The 15,472-nt window shown below is 50.5% G+C and overlaps 1 protein-coding gene across 1 annotated transcript; it reads left to right on the top strand.

Annotated features, from left to right (window-relative positions):
- On the top strand, positions 5,400-6,372 carry GSX1 (GS homeobox 1). Its single transcript, XM_021386352.1, has 2 exons — positions 5,400-5,787; positions 5,990-6,372. The coding sequence occupies exons 1-2, from the start codon at positions 5,400-5,402 to the stop codon at positions 6,343-6,345; spliced, it is 744 nt and encodes a 247-aa protein (XP_021242027.1). The 3' UTR covers positions 6,346-6,372.

Here is a 15,472-nt window from a genome sequence, read left to right as displayed (position 1 = left end):
TCCACGGTTCTTGAATACCTCCAGGGACGGTGACTCTCCTAACTCCCTGGGCAGCCTGTGCCAGTGCCTCACCACTCTTTCAGAGAATAAATTGTTCCTAATAATCACTCTAAATTCCTGTTCAAGTGAGGTCCTTCAAGAGAAACGTAGAGTCTCCTTGTTCATGTACATCTCCAACAGTAACTTGGCATAACTTCTTCCCATCCTAGCTATGTGACATGAGGTGCCCACTGCCACAGAACAGGACATACCTTCACACCATTCTCAAAATGTGGAAGACAAAGGTCTCACAGCAAAAGAGTGTGAGGCATAAGTCATATTTGTGAGATTCATGCTTTGAATAGGAGAATTCACAGGTCTGCTGCTGGTCCAGTACCGACTGTATCAACTAGAAATCCAGACTCTGTATATTGCAACAGTGAAACAGAGATGCCAGGTTTGTGAGGTGTTACAGCCCCTGAGCCACAGCAGTGGGACTCCTTTCCATGGCAAAATCCCAGCCTTAACTAACAGGTTTTCTCTGCCTATTGATTTATGTGGTAGAATCAGAGAAGACAACACAAATCTCACATCAGCAGAGTGATGACTTTGGGCAGAGCAAGGCTACATTTGTGCACTGCCCTCTGGTGCACATATGTCTTGTACAGGGCTAAGTTTAAAAAGTGGTTCATCTATTATGATGATACAAATCTGGAGTAATTCTCATCACACCACTGTGTTATAGTAAAGTACAGGGAAGTAGAAGGATGAGGTTTATAGGCTTTACTTGCATTTAGAATATAGTAACATTAAAAAAAATTAAAAATGCAATCATATACACTTGTGATAAACTGACTTGGCTCCTCATGCTGATGTTTTTAGCTAAAGCTTTTTTGTATCTCTAAAAACATCCTGCTGTGCACTGGAAGACTTCCATGCGGATAGAAGGAGGTCAACAAATGGCTCTACTCAACCTGCAGGAAATAGTTTCTACAAAATATTGCTACAATACAGTCATACACGGCCGTACACTCCCATCCTGTACACTTGTTTGATTATTTAATGATATAATATACAAGTTCGTGTTCAGATAGTCAGACACAAACACAGATAACATAACACATCCTGAATACTATCTTCAAAAGTAGTTTTAAGCCTTCAAAATGCAATGAGAAGGTGAAAATAATTTTGTTATCTCAGTGTTCCTCTTCCCAGTGTGCTGCCAGGACTGGCAAGTTGGAGGAGTTTGCACATCTTGGTGAGGTCTGCCTTACACGTGCTGAATAAACATCTCAGATAGTCATTTCACATTCATGTGCAATAAACACTTGAGAAATGTGTTTTTGCCAACATTAGAGAAAGGAGCAAGCTGCGCAGTCGTCTTCTGCAACATGCAAGCTCTGCCATACCAGCTGCCCTGCCGCAGAGCGGCGGGCCTCTCTTTTCTCACAGGCTCCACTTTCCATATGTGATGTACCAACCACTGACCAAACCCAAACACCCTGCCCCATTTGCTGCATTCCCCCTTTGCCAGTGCTGCACCTCGCATTGTGTTTCTTCAGGTGGTTGTACAGCAGCATTGCACTGGCATGGGTCGCCCGGTGAGTTGGAGGATTGAAGTTGGAGTTGGAAGGGACCCTTAAAGGCCATCTAGTCCAACTCCCTGCAATGAACAGGGCCACCTACAGCTTCATCAGGCTGCCCAGAGCCCCATCCAGCCTGATCTTGAATGTCTTCAGGGAGGGGGTATCCACCACCTCTCTAGGCATCCTGTGCCCATGCCTCACCACCCTGATTGTAAAAATTAACGATATACATATTGTATATATGCTCTTGCCTATGAGGTTTCAGAATTGCTGCTGCAAAACCTGAATGAAAAGGCAAAGGGTGGGAAAATACATTTTTCCCCTGGATATTCCTCAAGAACAGGCTGAGAAACACGAAAGCTTTCAATATGTAAAGTACTTGGCACAGTCAAAGGTGAAAAATGTGGCTGGACACAGGGTGGATTCTGAGTTGGAAGAATCGTATCTCAAATAATTAAGTAATTTAGGCAGACTTGCAGATCTCACATCAGCTCTTTTGGAGTTCCTTGTCTTCAGTCCTCTCACAGAATTCTCCATCCTTTGTGTCCATCTCTATTCCCAGGACAACACTGATTTCAAATAGGGTTATTTTAAGTTGTGTGAGTAGTTTACATGTCCCTGCTTTTCCTGTTACATTTTCACCATTTTTGTCCAGCTGCTTCCTTGATGTCTCCTCCTACATGAAAGGTTGAACCAAAGAGGGGAAATAGCACTGCAAACTGGAAGATGATTGCAGGGTTCCCTTATGGACCTCCTTTGTCAGGAAGCACTAGGCCTGGAGAAAAGCTAAATGGCAAATCTCTGCTCTGGGTATCTGCTTGTTGAAAGTGAACGAGGAAAAAAGAAGCAGGCCCTGGAAACAAGCAGTTTTGATTTGGTCCTCCTGTGGCACAGGTTTTACTGGCACGGGTTAATTATTGCCATGATAGGTTGTAATGAAAGCTGGATGAAACCAGAGGAACTATGATGGAGATGTGGAAGATCTGCATGGGCCATTGCTCTTAGGTTACCACATTTATACAATGATGATTTTGAAAGGTCAGACAAGAGATGGGGGAAAATAGGACAACTTCATGACGCAGACAGTGCATTTTATCTTTATTATGGAGGAAATGGAATTAAACACAAAGAAACTACTCCTGTTTCTGGAACCCCAAGCATTAGGTATCGCTGGAGGCCAGGAGTAAGCCAGGGAAGGATCACCTCCATGCCCATCGTGCTGTAGACGAGTTTTCCTCGCTGCCTCTGAGTGGTTCCCTCCCATGGGCTCTGACTCTGGGATTGCCAAACACTTCCAGCTTTGACCGAAGTCAATGCACGAAATAAACACTGCAGTTTTCAGACAGTAAGTTTCACACAGTATCAGAAACAGCCCACAAAACCACCTCCTGCTGGTGCCAGCCCCATCACTTGGTCCCAGTGGTCTATCAGCTGCGTAGCCACAAAAAACAGTTTTGCTGATAGAACAGCGATTTTTTTTTTTAATATATTCCTGTTTTCTCAAGTAAACTCACATTCACTCTGTGACATCTGGATTAGAGGGATGCACAGGTACCCTGAGGGCTCGACGTGCTCCTGGGCGCATCTGCCCAAGGCACAAAGGCGTACCCACCACGCTGCTCAGATAATGATTTACGTTTAGGTATTTGCAGTTAAAACCCAGTTCTGTGAGAGGTTGGGGAGGGTTGCAGTCGCCCACAGATAGCGAATCCTCAGCTACCGAGGATGCGGTCTCCTTGGAAATAACGCTCCCAGCAGGGAGAGCATCCCTGGGCAGGACTGACTCTTGCCAGTGTAAAGCAGTTCCCCCTCTCCCCTTCGCTCCCCGCGATGTTACCCAGCCCTCCCTTCATTTCGGTACCCCTCTTCCCCGTCGATGTCCACCCAAAGCTTCCCCACTTCCACGTCGGGGAGATGCAGGGCCGGGGCCGGGCCCCGCTTCCCAGCGGACCCCTCTCCCTCCGCAGCCCGGAGGGGACGTCGCACCCGGGGGGGCTCTGCCCGCGCCCCGCAGCCCGGAGCCGTCGCTCGCACCGCTCCGCCGGCTCCTGTCCGCCTTTCCCCGCTCCAGGAGCCGCGTTCGTTGAGCGGAGATCGCTCCGAGATGGCAAACGTGGGAGGCGGATCGCCCCTAAAAATAATAATATTAATAATAAATAAATAAAAAATAAAACCAACCCGAAGCAGGGACAGGGGAGGGCGGTTTGAAGCGCCGGGATTAAAGGTCTGCGCTCGTTTCAGGCGCTCAGAAAGCAGCCCGAAGGATGCTATTTTGCTGCAGTCTGGGTTGTTTCAGCCCCCAGTTGCACAACAAACCGTTTAAACATTTCAGCACAAAACAGATTCCATTGTCGGGCTGCACATTAAAAAGTGTTATTCGCTTTGAAGTTTTTGTCTAATGGCTCTAAACTGAAAGAAAATGTTTTCCTATTACTTAATTCAATCATAGCGAAGAGGCTTGGTAAAAAGCCCACGGATTTTGCCCAAAGTGTGACAGAGTTCTCTTTGTGTTTGCTTATCCTCTGCTGTCACACACTTTAATTCGCCTCTCTTTATCTGGCATTCAAAACTTTCTTCAATGACATTCAATAAGGTCCAGCGGCTGGAAAAAAAAACTGGTTATTTTTTGGGATATTCTTTCCCAGTGGCTTTGGGCTCGGTGTGCATTCAGGGGCCGTTAACCCTTTGCCTCCCCGCGACTCCGAGCGCTGCGGTCCGCCCCGGGCAGCGTAGCGCCTCGGGCCGTCTGGGCCCCCCCCGGCGGCCGCAGCTCAGCAGGGCGATGCGCTCCGGCCCAGGGAAAGCCTTTGGATTCCGAGTTCTTTTCCAATGAAAACGGAATTAACCAACCTCTTTAACTCTTTGAAGGGAAGGGCTCTTGGAAATTCTTTCTAAATCTGAGTAAAAACCGAGTTTTCTCTCGCATTCGTTTTTGTTCATCCTGTGCTTTTCCGGCACCGATTTGTTCCCGTCCCCACATTTCCAGGCTCGAGCACCGATCGCATCTCGGCAGAACCGCGAGGATGTCGGAGCAGCGAGGCCGGCAGCGGGAGCAGCAGAACGCAGCGCTGCGCTTCCCGGGCGGTCCTTCCCTTCGTCCGAAGGAGCGGCTGCTCCCGTGCGGCTCAAATCCCCCACGCTCTGCGCTTCGTTGGCAGCGCGTCTCTTTTTCGCATTCTTTTTTTTTCTTTTTTTTTTTTTTTTCTTCCCCACAGTATTAAACAGGAAGATGGGGAGCAAAACCCACCCCGATAAAGCCTTTTTCCCTTATTTAGCGTCGCTCCTTCACCCCCTAACCTGTCGGCCGCAAAAAGCAGTTTCGCCGGCGCTGCGCGGCGCACGATGCTGCCTCGGGGAGCGGGCAGAGACCGTGCGGGGCCGTGCGGGGCCGTGTGGGAGCGCGGCGGTGCCACAGGTGGGAGAGGAGCCGAGGAGCGGCGGGGGAGAGGCACGGCCGGCAAATAACCGAGGGGGAGCGGGCTGAGAGCCGGTCTGAAAGAGAAGGAGAGCGATAAAGAGAAAGAAAAGAATATTAAATCGCGAGAGAATGAGAAAATAACCCCGCCAAAGGGAGAGGAGGGGAGAGGCCGCCTGCTACGGCGTGGGTGGGGTCGACAAGAATAGAGTACATTATGCAGTTCATTTAGTTAACAAGGGAAATAATGAGGGAGCGTGCGGCGTGAATGCCAAGAGAAGCGGCACAGAAAGCCCATTGAGCGCCCGGCGCCGCCATCACATGGCGCGGCCGCTATTTAAGGCGGGCGGGCGCCGTTCAGCACCACTCGGGCTGGCCAGCGGCGCTGCGCGGGGGCTGCGCGGGGGCTGCGCGGGGCCATGCCGCGCTCCTTCCTGGTGGACTCGCTGGTGCTGCGGGAGGCGGGCGAGAAGAAGGGCGAGAGCAGCCCTCCGCCGCCGCTCTTCCCCTACGCCGTGCACCCCTCGCATCCGCTGCCCGGGCTGCCGGCCGGCGCCTGCCACGCGCGCAAAGCCGGGCTGCTGTGCGTGTGCCCGCTGTGCGTCACAGCCTCGCAGCTGCACCCGCCGCCGCCCGCCATCCCCCTGCTCAAGGCCTCCTTCCCCCCGTTCGGCTCCCAGTACTGCCACCCGCCCCTCGGCCGCCAGCAGCACTCCGTGTCCGCCGTCAGCGTGGGGCACGGCCCGGCGCTCTACCAGGGAGCCTACCCTCTGCCCGACCCCAGGCAGTTCCACTGCATCTCCGTGGGTAAGGGGCACGCGTGGGCTCTGCGTGCTGCGGGAGGCGGGGGGCGGTGGGAGGATGGGGGTTCGACGGGGCGGACGGGCGCCGCGCCCCGCTGGGTGCGCGGGGATGCGGGCGGGGGGAAGCGGGAGGAGGGCGGCCCTGGTGGCAGTCTCCGGGGAGTGCGGAGGGTGCGGTGGGTGCTGAGCTCCGCTCCGCTCCGCAGACAGCACGTCAAGCCAGCTGCCCAGCAGCAAGAGGATGCGCACCGCCTTCACCAGCACGCAGCTCCTGGAGCTGGAGAGGGAGTTCGCCTCCAACATGTACCTCTCCCGACTGAGGCGAATCGAGATCGCCACCTACCTGAACCTCTCCGAGAAGCAGGTGAAGATCTGGTTCCAGAACCGCCGGGTCAAGCACAAGAAAGAAGGCAAAAGCGGCTCCCACCGGGGAGGGGGCCCCGGGCACAGCTGCAAATGCTCGGCCCTTTCCACCACCAAGTGTTCGGAGGACGACGAGGACTTGCGCATGTCTCCGTCCTCCTCGGGGAAGGACGACAGAGGCCTCGCCGCCACCCCCTGACCCCCGGCTCTGCAGGGACTGTGCCGGAAGCAGAGGGGCGTCCGTGTAGCTGGAGGATTTTGTACCGTTTTGTATCATCTGTGTCATTTACGAAAGACTTTCTCGCCTTTCCAGACCGCCGGCCCATAGCGGCGGCCGTGCGGGAGCCCCGCTGTCAACGAGGCTCTCCCCGGGACCCCCGGCGCCCCACGTCGCACTGTCTCACCCGAAGCCGGAGGTCCCCGCAGCCCTCCCGGGCAGAGCCGGGCCGGAGGGCAAAGAGCCCAGCGCGGGGAGAGAGCGGGCGGCCGGGGAGGGTCGGGACCATTTGGGTTATTGTCGTAATATTGGCTTTTTTTTTTTCTCCCAAACTGTTCTCTTTTTTGTTTGTTTGTTTGTTTTGTTTTGACACTGTCGTTGGCAGGCGCGCAGCTGTGGCTGTGCCGTCCCATCCCCGTCCCCGTCCCCATCACCATCCCTCCCCGGGAGATATTTATTTATTTATTTATGTGCTGAGAAATGACGATGGCGTTGATAATAATGACGGTGATGGCAATAAAGGCTCCGCTGGTGGTTCATTTCCTCACACAGAGCTGTCCGCTGCCGCGCTCCGGGTTCGGGTACCCCCGGGACACCGTCTCTCCTCATTTCCGACGGACGGAGCCCGGCACCAGGACGGGCGCCGAGACGGGCACCGGCACCTTCCCTCCGCCGCCCACGGGGGCTGCTCTCCGGGCGCCGAAGGTACGGGGTGCGGGGGACTCCTTGTCCGACTCCTCGTGGGTTTGTAGGAAACGCGGGAGTCTCCTCACAAAGCCGCAGCCCGGCGGAGAAAGCCGTCGGAAAAAAAAGCGTTCCCCCGCTGAAAAGCAGTCGGGAAGCTCCCGGTGACAAACGAGTGACAACGGCGGGGCAGCGGTGACGATGCTCCCCCGCCCCTGGACGTGACGCGGGGATCGGGCTCACCTCCGGAGCTCGGTGCCCTCGGGGTCCCCGCGCTGTGCGCAGCGGGAGCAGCTCCGTTCCGCTGCGTGCGAGAACGCGCTCTACTTGGGCTCATGAGGACGAGCTCTCAGATCGCCGGCGCTGTGTCTCGCAGCCCGGGGCCATCTGGAGGCGGCTCCGGTGTCTGGGTGCCTCCAGTCCCTACCAGGCTCTGGGTCATCTCTGCCTGGAGATCCCTAAAAATCCCCGTAGAAAGAGCCCACGAGCCCTGCATGCGGGCTGAGTGCTGCCAAGAGAGCCTCACGTCCCAGCCATAAAAGGGGCACTTCACCCCCTGCCCCACTGCGATGACCATAGCCGTGGGTCACTGTGGGGGACTTCCTGGGCAGTGCCTGCTTGCTGCTGTGCTGAGAATGCATAGCATCTCTCTGGCTCCTTTCCCTGTGGCTGTTTGTACATCTCTTTGTGGGTGGGGGATGAAAAGTCCCTGTGGGGCAAGGGCCTGACCTCACTGCAGGAGGCAGTCAGCCTCATGCTGTCCTGGCCCCATGGTGTCCCCTGTTTGCCCTCCACAATGGCCCAACTCCAGCCTGTGAACCCCCCAGCCAATTGGCTCAGCGGGGCCCTGCAGCCCTTCCAGACCTCATCCCACTCCCTGCCCACATTAACCAGCCTTGTTTGGAAGAGTCATTGCAAAATAGAGGCAGCAGCAGCCCAGTGCGGGCTTACTGTGGGGGCTGGCATCAAAGTCAGCAAACATCCATGCATGGAGGCTTGTGCATGCTCCTTGTGCCCCCCTGGCATGGTTTGCAGCCAGCTGGCTGTCAGTGGAATAGGAGGAACACCAGCACTGGGCATTCAGTGCTGCTATTAAAATGCTATTGTGGCTGTGGTGTGGAAACTCAGCATCCCCATCTGGCAGCATGTCCCCACCAGCTCTTTGCTTCTCCCCAAGCACTGCAGGCACGGGGGGTGCAGGGTAAGACACTGTCCCCATGGGTACACACAGCATGGGGAGTGTGCACACATGTGTCTGTGTCCTTCATAGACTGAGTTTGGGGCTAATCCTCAGCCTAAAAGACACCTTGTATATGTAAAGCAGCAACAAGAATCCCCTCATACGGTGCAGTTTTGTCTGAACAGCAGTGGAGGGTCACAATGGATGCTCCCAACAAGGCAATATTAATATTCTCTGATACATGCCGACCTCTGCCGCAGACCCCATGTTCCCTGCAAAGCCCACGGGGGCTCTCAGTGCACTTGACAGTCATTATATCGCATCCACATGCAGAGATAATCCCTCCTTAGTTGGGCATTTTTCTAATTTAGTGAGAAATCATTACTGCAAATGCTCAGAGTGTCATTTTCAAGGGCCCTGGTGTTGGGGAAATTAAAGTCATTTTGCTGTGGGAAGAGCGTGGGCACCTCTGTTAGAGCAAATGTCAGAACACATCAATTTTCAACTTTCTATCTCCAGCCATTTTGATGGGAGGTTTTTGAAAGTTACTTAAGCATTTTAGCATCTGAAATGCCCTGTCCTTTGTGACTACAACAAATAGGAATAGCATTTTGAAATCCACAAAGAGAGTTTGACTGTCTTCCAGCATATAGTTTTCCACCATATTTTTATCTCAAAGTTGAACTATTTCATAGAATCACAGAACCATTAAGGTTGGAAAACACCTCTAAGTACACCTAGTCCAACCCCAACCCATCCCCACCATGGCCACTAACCATGTCCCTCAGTGCCACATCTCCACAGTTCTTGAACACCTCCAGGGACAATGACTCCCCCACCTCCCTGGGCAGCCAGTGCATTGCCATTCTTTCCGTGAAGCAATCTTTCCTAATATCCAACCCTAATATCTCTATCAAGCAGAAAGGAAACTCTTTGGATGCTATGGGGGCTTTGAAGATCGGGCTCCACAGCAAAAGTGGGTTATGCTGACAGGGGAAGGAGGACTGGACATTCACAACTCAGTTTCTCTGCAGTAAACGTATTTACATAGAGTTAGCACTGAGTTGGACCCATGATCCTGGAACAGCTGCAAACAGATTGATTCTGCTCTGAAACAGCACTCCATTGGGTGATTCTTCTACTTGTGTTTACCTGGAATCATTCTTACCAAAGGATCAACCTGGAAAGCCAGGCTCCACTTTTCATCCTTAAGCCTTGACACAGGTTATGAAATTTGGTTCTGTAATGACAGCATTATTATGCCTGTGAATATTATTGCTTGAAAATGTAGATGGATGTTAACTAAGGACCTGAAATAAAATGTTTTTTATGACATTCCAAATGGTTTGAAACACATACATCGACATGAATATCTCTCGGTTATATTAATTTTGAAAGTGTGTTTGCTATGAATACAAAGTACTCATTTATCGGGATGTAATTATGCAGGATTCAATCTCCTAGGATACTGACACTGACGATGACAGCAAATGGCCATGCCCGTTGCTTAATGCGGCAGTAGCTAGACCTGGAGTGACTGATTCTGGTCTGCTGCTGCTCTATGCATGTGCTATGTGCTCTATATACGCTATATCATCCATAGGTACTCCAGGAGGCCCTGAAGTGCAAAAAGAACAAAAATAAAAGAAGTAGCAGCAAAGATCATGAAAGGGAAATATGCTTAAATTTATTTTCTTTCCCATTCCTCTGCAATTTCCATTTTCTCTGTTGACATTTTCTATTGGGCTTGTTCCCAACAAGACGCACACTGGAAGGAGCAGACTTTCATCTTGCACTTGTTACCCAGTCTTCATAGGCCACATTGGAAAGACATCAGGATGGACACAAAACTTGCCCTGGAGCCTGTCCCTAGCTAAGACATGTGTCTATTGTCTTTCCAAAGCACCAAAGGCTGATGGGGAATGCTACATGTGCAAATGAGGAGTTGAGTTTTCAGTGAAGATCTTGAACAGCCACATAAATAACCACAGGTAACATCTGAAGAGGTGGGTTTTTGCCTGGCTAGGTGTTTCACCCTTGGAGTTCACCCCTGGTTTCTGCTTGTTTAGTTTATCTGATAAAATAGTCATGTTATGAACTGGGCTTGGAACAACTGGGTTTGAGTTGTGAGTCACGTTTTTTCTGCCTCTTATAACTCTAATAATAACTCCTGATCTTTTTGTTTAGTTTATACTCTGCTATCACTGCGCTATGTACTGCCCTTGTTTGTGTCTCAGCTACATGTTTGCAGTTTTCTCTGCCTGGATGGCAGTAATTCCCTGCAGAAGCAGTGGATGGGCATTTTGCCCACATGTACTTTAGAGGTGTTTCAGCTGCTTAATACAGTAGGCATTGGTGCCAAAAAAGAACCACTGCTGCAGTGAGCCCTGAGGCAGGAGAATGCTGGAACTCTGTGCCTTAAAGACTGCTCACCACTTAAAGCTGAGAAATAAGAATCATTCTACATCATGCCTGCATTAATGAATTACTACCTTTCTGCTCAGTGTGTGTCAGCCTAGCAATGCTAGGGCCTGGAAGTAGCCACAGAAAGGATGGATCTATGAAGAAAGTCCTCACACTGATGGTTACCTCCCCACCTCTGTGGCTGGCCCCAGCATGTGTGGTCAGCCATTTTCTCCCAGCATTCACAGTTTCTCCTCCTCTTTCTGTCTTCTCCATGGGCCCATCCTTCCAGAGACCTCCAGGGACTCAGCCTCTCAGCCCTGCTGGCACAACTGCTTAAGACAACACTCTGGTTTCCAGCAGTGGTGAATAAGCAGAGCTTCAAAGAATGCGCCACAGTATCACAGAACCTTCCCAACTGGAAAAACCTGTCAAGATCAAGTCCAACCATCAAACTGACTCACCGAACCCCATCACTAAACCATGTCCCTTAGTACCACATCTCCTGAATGCCTCCAGGAATGGTGACTCCACCAGTCCCCTGGGAAGCCCATTCCAATGCCCCACCACTGTCTCCATAAAGAAATTCTTCCTAATGTCCAACCTAAATCTCCCCTGGCACAATTTGAGACCACGACCTCACCTCCTATCACTTGTTATGTGAGAAAAGAGACTGACATCCTCATCACTGCAATCTATTTTCAGGAAGTTGTAGAGTGTTTGGGTAGTTGCAGAGAGTGCATCGCAGCACAATGCATACTGTGACCCAGCACAACCCTTCATGCACTCTCAGACCCACCAGCTCCTTCCAGCCAACACTGCCATTCCCCTTCATCCTACACACCCATCCTAGCTCCTCTGCAGCCCTGCCAGCTCATGCAGCCTGCCGACTCTCCATCCTCATTACTCTCTCTTCTTTTGTAAACCATCTTTTAACAATATATTTTTGTTTTTCTTCCCTGTACTTCAGCCAATCACCTGTCTGAAGTTAAAACTCAAGCTTAAATACTCTGCCAGAACCAGCCCTGGATTTTCTTAGGTTGTTTTCTACCCTCGGTTTGGCAGCTGCTTCCCCCATTCCCCCAGAACATCTCATTATCCAGCTCTTATGTTTAGTTTTGCACCCAGTTTAGGGCACATTTCATATGAAACACACTACCAAAAGTGAAGCTCTCTTCTTTTTCCTCTTCCTTTCTTTTTCATTTGTTAGGCATATGTGTAGAGAAACCTTTCAACATGTTTGCAGAGCTCGAATATAGCAGAGTGACACAAAGCATTCTGGATATTGCTATGCAAATGACATGCCAAGAATGTTTAGACTGTACCTTGAAGCAGTAAACAAGTTGATTGTCATGGTGTCATGGTAACTAGAGCTGGATCCACTTCATGTGAATGAAGTCCCAACCTATGTTTTTATTTGGATTGCTACATTGCAGCTAGCCACCCAGTGATCCAACACTCGTCACCACAGTTGTCCTCTAGAGACCCAGAGGTAGAAGAAGTGGCCTCAGTTATGGGGCTACCATTTAAAATGAAATGATGGTTTGGTCTGACAACTTCAGGTCTTGGATGATACTGAAGTGCATGCAGGTCTCAGCTGGATGACCTGTGAGATGATGCCAACACCATAGCATTTGCCATTTGCCTGGGGCAGCAATGCACTCTCACCACATTTTCCATCTATAGAAATGATATTTGAGGTTGACAAAACTTGTGTTTGTAAACCAGGCACTGGCCCAATGGTTTCTATCTCATGGAAGTGTGGAAGTGGGAGAAATCAGCGGGGCTTTACTGTGAGTGGCATGTCTAACTGGTCTGTAGGACCAAGATCTCAGGCTGGTGGTCAGCAGTCTGTATTGCCCACTTGATGCATGAGTTCTTGCAAAGGAGAGCTGCAACTGTTTCGCCTGTTTGACTTGGCCATTTATCTTTGGATAGCAGCACAGCCCTCCAATGGCACAGGAGTATCACCAATGACTTAGATATCACAGAGTTGTTTTTCCAACCTTGTAACTCAAAGCTGAGGCTTTGATGAACCACCTCATTTACCAAAGTCAGTACAAAGTGCTCTGCCATGTTGAGCCACCTCAGGCATGGAACCTCCAAACCTCATCTTCTCCCTCTGCAAACAGAGGATTATTTCACAAATCAAACCAGGAATATGGCAATATTCCCATGCTCTGTGGAGTAAATGTTTAAGTTCCCTAGGTGGCTGTGGCAACATAAGCTCAAGCTAAGAAGATTTTGTTATATCAAGTGCTCAAAAACCTTAATTTTCTGAAGACCAGTGAACCCAGTGATGGGTGCTAGCTGATCTCAGAGCATTGACTAGGCAGAGGGCTTTGTCCTTTCTGCACTCTACATCACTGCTGATATGGGCTTTACGGAGAGCCAAAGAGTTGCTCAGCTAGCCCAATGCAGACCACAGGGATGGCCCTGAGTGGAGCTCACTGCCTCTGTGATGATTCTTCAAACGCACAATGTTGCCAGACACAACACAGAAGCAAGACAGCAACTACACTGTGTCAAGCCAAGAGTCCATCCTGCCTCTGGCAATGGACAAAAACATAGGTCTGCAGAGGGCTGAAGGGACAGATCTGAAGTCTCCAGCATCTCTCGCAGTCTTCAACTCTCTGCAGGTCAGGAAACTCCTGAGGTTTTCTATGAAATCCCAATGAAAATGTCGCCCAGAACTGTGCCCTGCTTGCTGGAACTTGTGTTACCTTCCACTCATGGACTTTGTAATCACTGTGCTTTCAGTAGAAACTCACTAGGTCACTAGGGAGATGGGAATCCTCCCACCAGCTGTAGAACAGGCCTTATGCTCAGGCTAGTATCTGGCAGAACAAAATGACACAGTGTACAGACTACATTCTTCTTGTGCTGGAGGGTTTCATCAAACCCTTTGGTAATGCTCTGTTACGAGCAAGCCTAGCAGATTCAATGGCATGAGAGAAAGCTAGGCTGGAAAATGTCACCGAGAAGCCCATACATACATGACTTCTGTGTCCTTTAATGCCCTGTGTCAGATCCTGACTTACCTTGGCTCTGTATGCACTTGGGGTGGTGAGTAGGTGGTAAGGCGAGGAAGTCAAAGTCTAAAATCAGCTGGTCAGCAACAGACTTGAACTAAAACCTCTCCAAAGATAAAATAACATAGAACCAAGCCCATAACAATTAGCTGAAGTATGACAGTTTTTCCTTTAGTGCTTGTATGCCAAGGAGATGTTCAGAAGCAGTGGTAACCATTGTAAACTGACTCCACAGAGAGGCTGTGGAGTCTTCCAAAGCTGCCTGGATGTGGGCCTGGGCACGTTGTTCTGGATGTCCCTGCTGGAGCAGGGGTTGGAACAGATGGACCCAGAGGTCCTTGGCAACCTCTACCATCCTGTGACTGAAATCCCCTGCTGAGCTGCTGAGCACGGCCACAGAAGAGTGCACAGCACAGCTCACCAGCACAAAGGCAGCCTTCACCCACCTGGCAGGGAAAAGAATTGTTCAACTTGCATTGGGAAGTACTTAAGAAAGACCTTTCCAAAGGACACAAAACATTGTGAGCTCCAGCTGAACACACCAAACCCATCTCACATTGCCCTCGGCCTTTCCCAATGAGTGCTGGGCTCTTCTCTGTGCTTGTGGTGGCTTGAGATGCTACAAGCAGGCTAGAGAGACATCAAGAGGAAGAGTCTACAGGGCTGTGAAATAAGTGTGTCCACATGGGTCCATTTGCCTGGGCTTTCCTCCAGGCTATGGGAGTGAGCATGTGGCCAGGGAATTTGTCTTCCCTGTTGCACATCAGCCATTGCAAAGTCTGCATAGAACTAGCTCAAGGGAAGTATGAGGACCCTACAGAAATTGATCAAATGGAGAAGGTAGAAGGGATTTACCCCGGTGTTATAAACTCATTAGAAAGCACAGTTAAAGTGCTGCCAGGGATGAGATGTCTTGATCCGATCAGCTCAATACACATTTTTTTTTTCTGGAACCTTTGATACAGAGCAAAGTCTTCTGCAGACTTCACAAAGTTCCCAGTAGGAAGGTTCCCACTCCTTGGTGAAACCCTCAGTTTCTTTTCCAGAAGCAGAATTTGGGCACGGTACATCCAACAAGTGAGGATTTGGGTGGGCAGAGCCCCAAGCTCCATCCTCCCTGTGATGCTGGTCCCAGCCGCAGCCCCTTCTTACACAGCAGACTCACAGGGCTGTAGAACTGAGAGCTGAGCATAAATCAGTGAAGTGATAATATGAACACATTTTCTGTAAGGGGACATGGCCCAAGGCACTTCCTTCAAGGAGACATGCTGATTCCTTCATTTGCATTAATGAGTTCAAATTTTAGAATGGCAGGCAAAACATCCCAGCCAGTGACTACATGGACTTCTGTTTTGGCCGAGTTATCTTGAGTGGTCTGGCTCTTGTCCATGGGGACAACCCCTGTTCTGTGAGTCGGTGTAATTACTCAGCACCCTGCATCATGTTCCATGGCCAAGCTCAGATCCCTCTGAAGGTTTCTTGGGAGGTGCTCCCCGCTGTTGGGGGTATGGGTGTGCTTGTGGGATCATGGGATGCCTTGCAGCTCCAGGGGAGCTCCAACTTCCCCCCCAAAATCAAAATCCTAAAAAAAAAAATCATAAAATATCAAAAACTGAGCTCTGTTGTGAGATGGATCTAATCCAGATGGAGCTGTGATTTGATCTTAAAAGTAGAGTAGGACCTTGAAGGACTTCCTTAGTTTGGCATTAGGGCAGGACACCATACCACTGATGCTTCAGGATGGAGAGGAGACCACTGATGCTTCAGGATGGAGAGGAGAGGAGAGGAGAGGAGAGGAGAGGAGAGGAGA

The sequence above is a fragment of the Numida meleagris genome, chromosome 1, assembly GCF_002078875.1.
Source record: "Numida meleagris isolate 19003 breed g44 Domestic line chromosome 1, NumMel1.0, whole genome shotgun sequence".
Lineage (NCBI taxonomy): Eukaryota > Metazoa > Chordata > Aves > Galliformes > Numididae > Numida > Numida meleagris.
The sequence above is the reverse complement of the archived record's forward strand: the minus strand, read 5'-3'. Positions and strand labels throughout refer to the sequence as shown.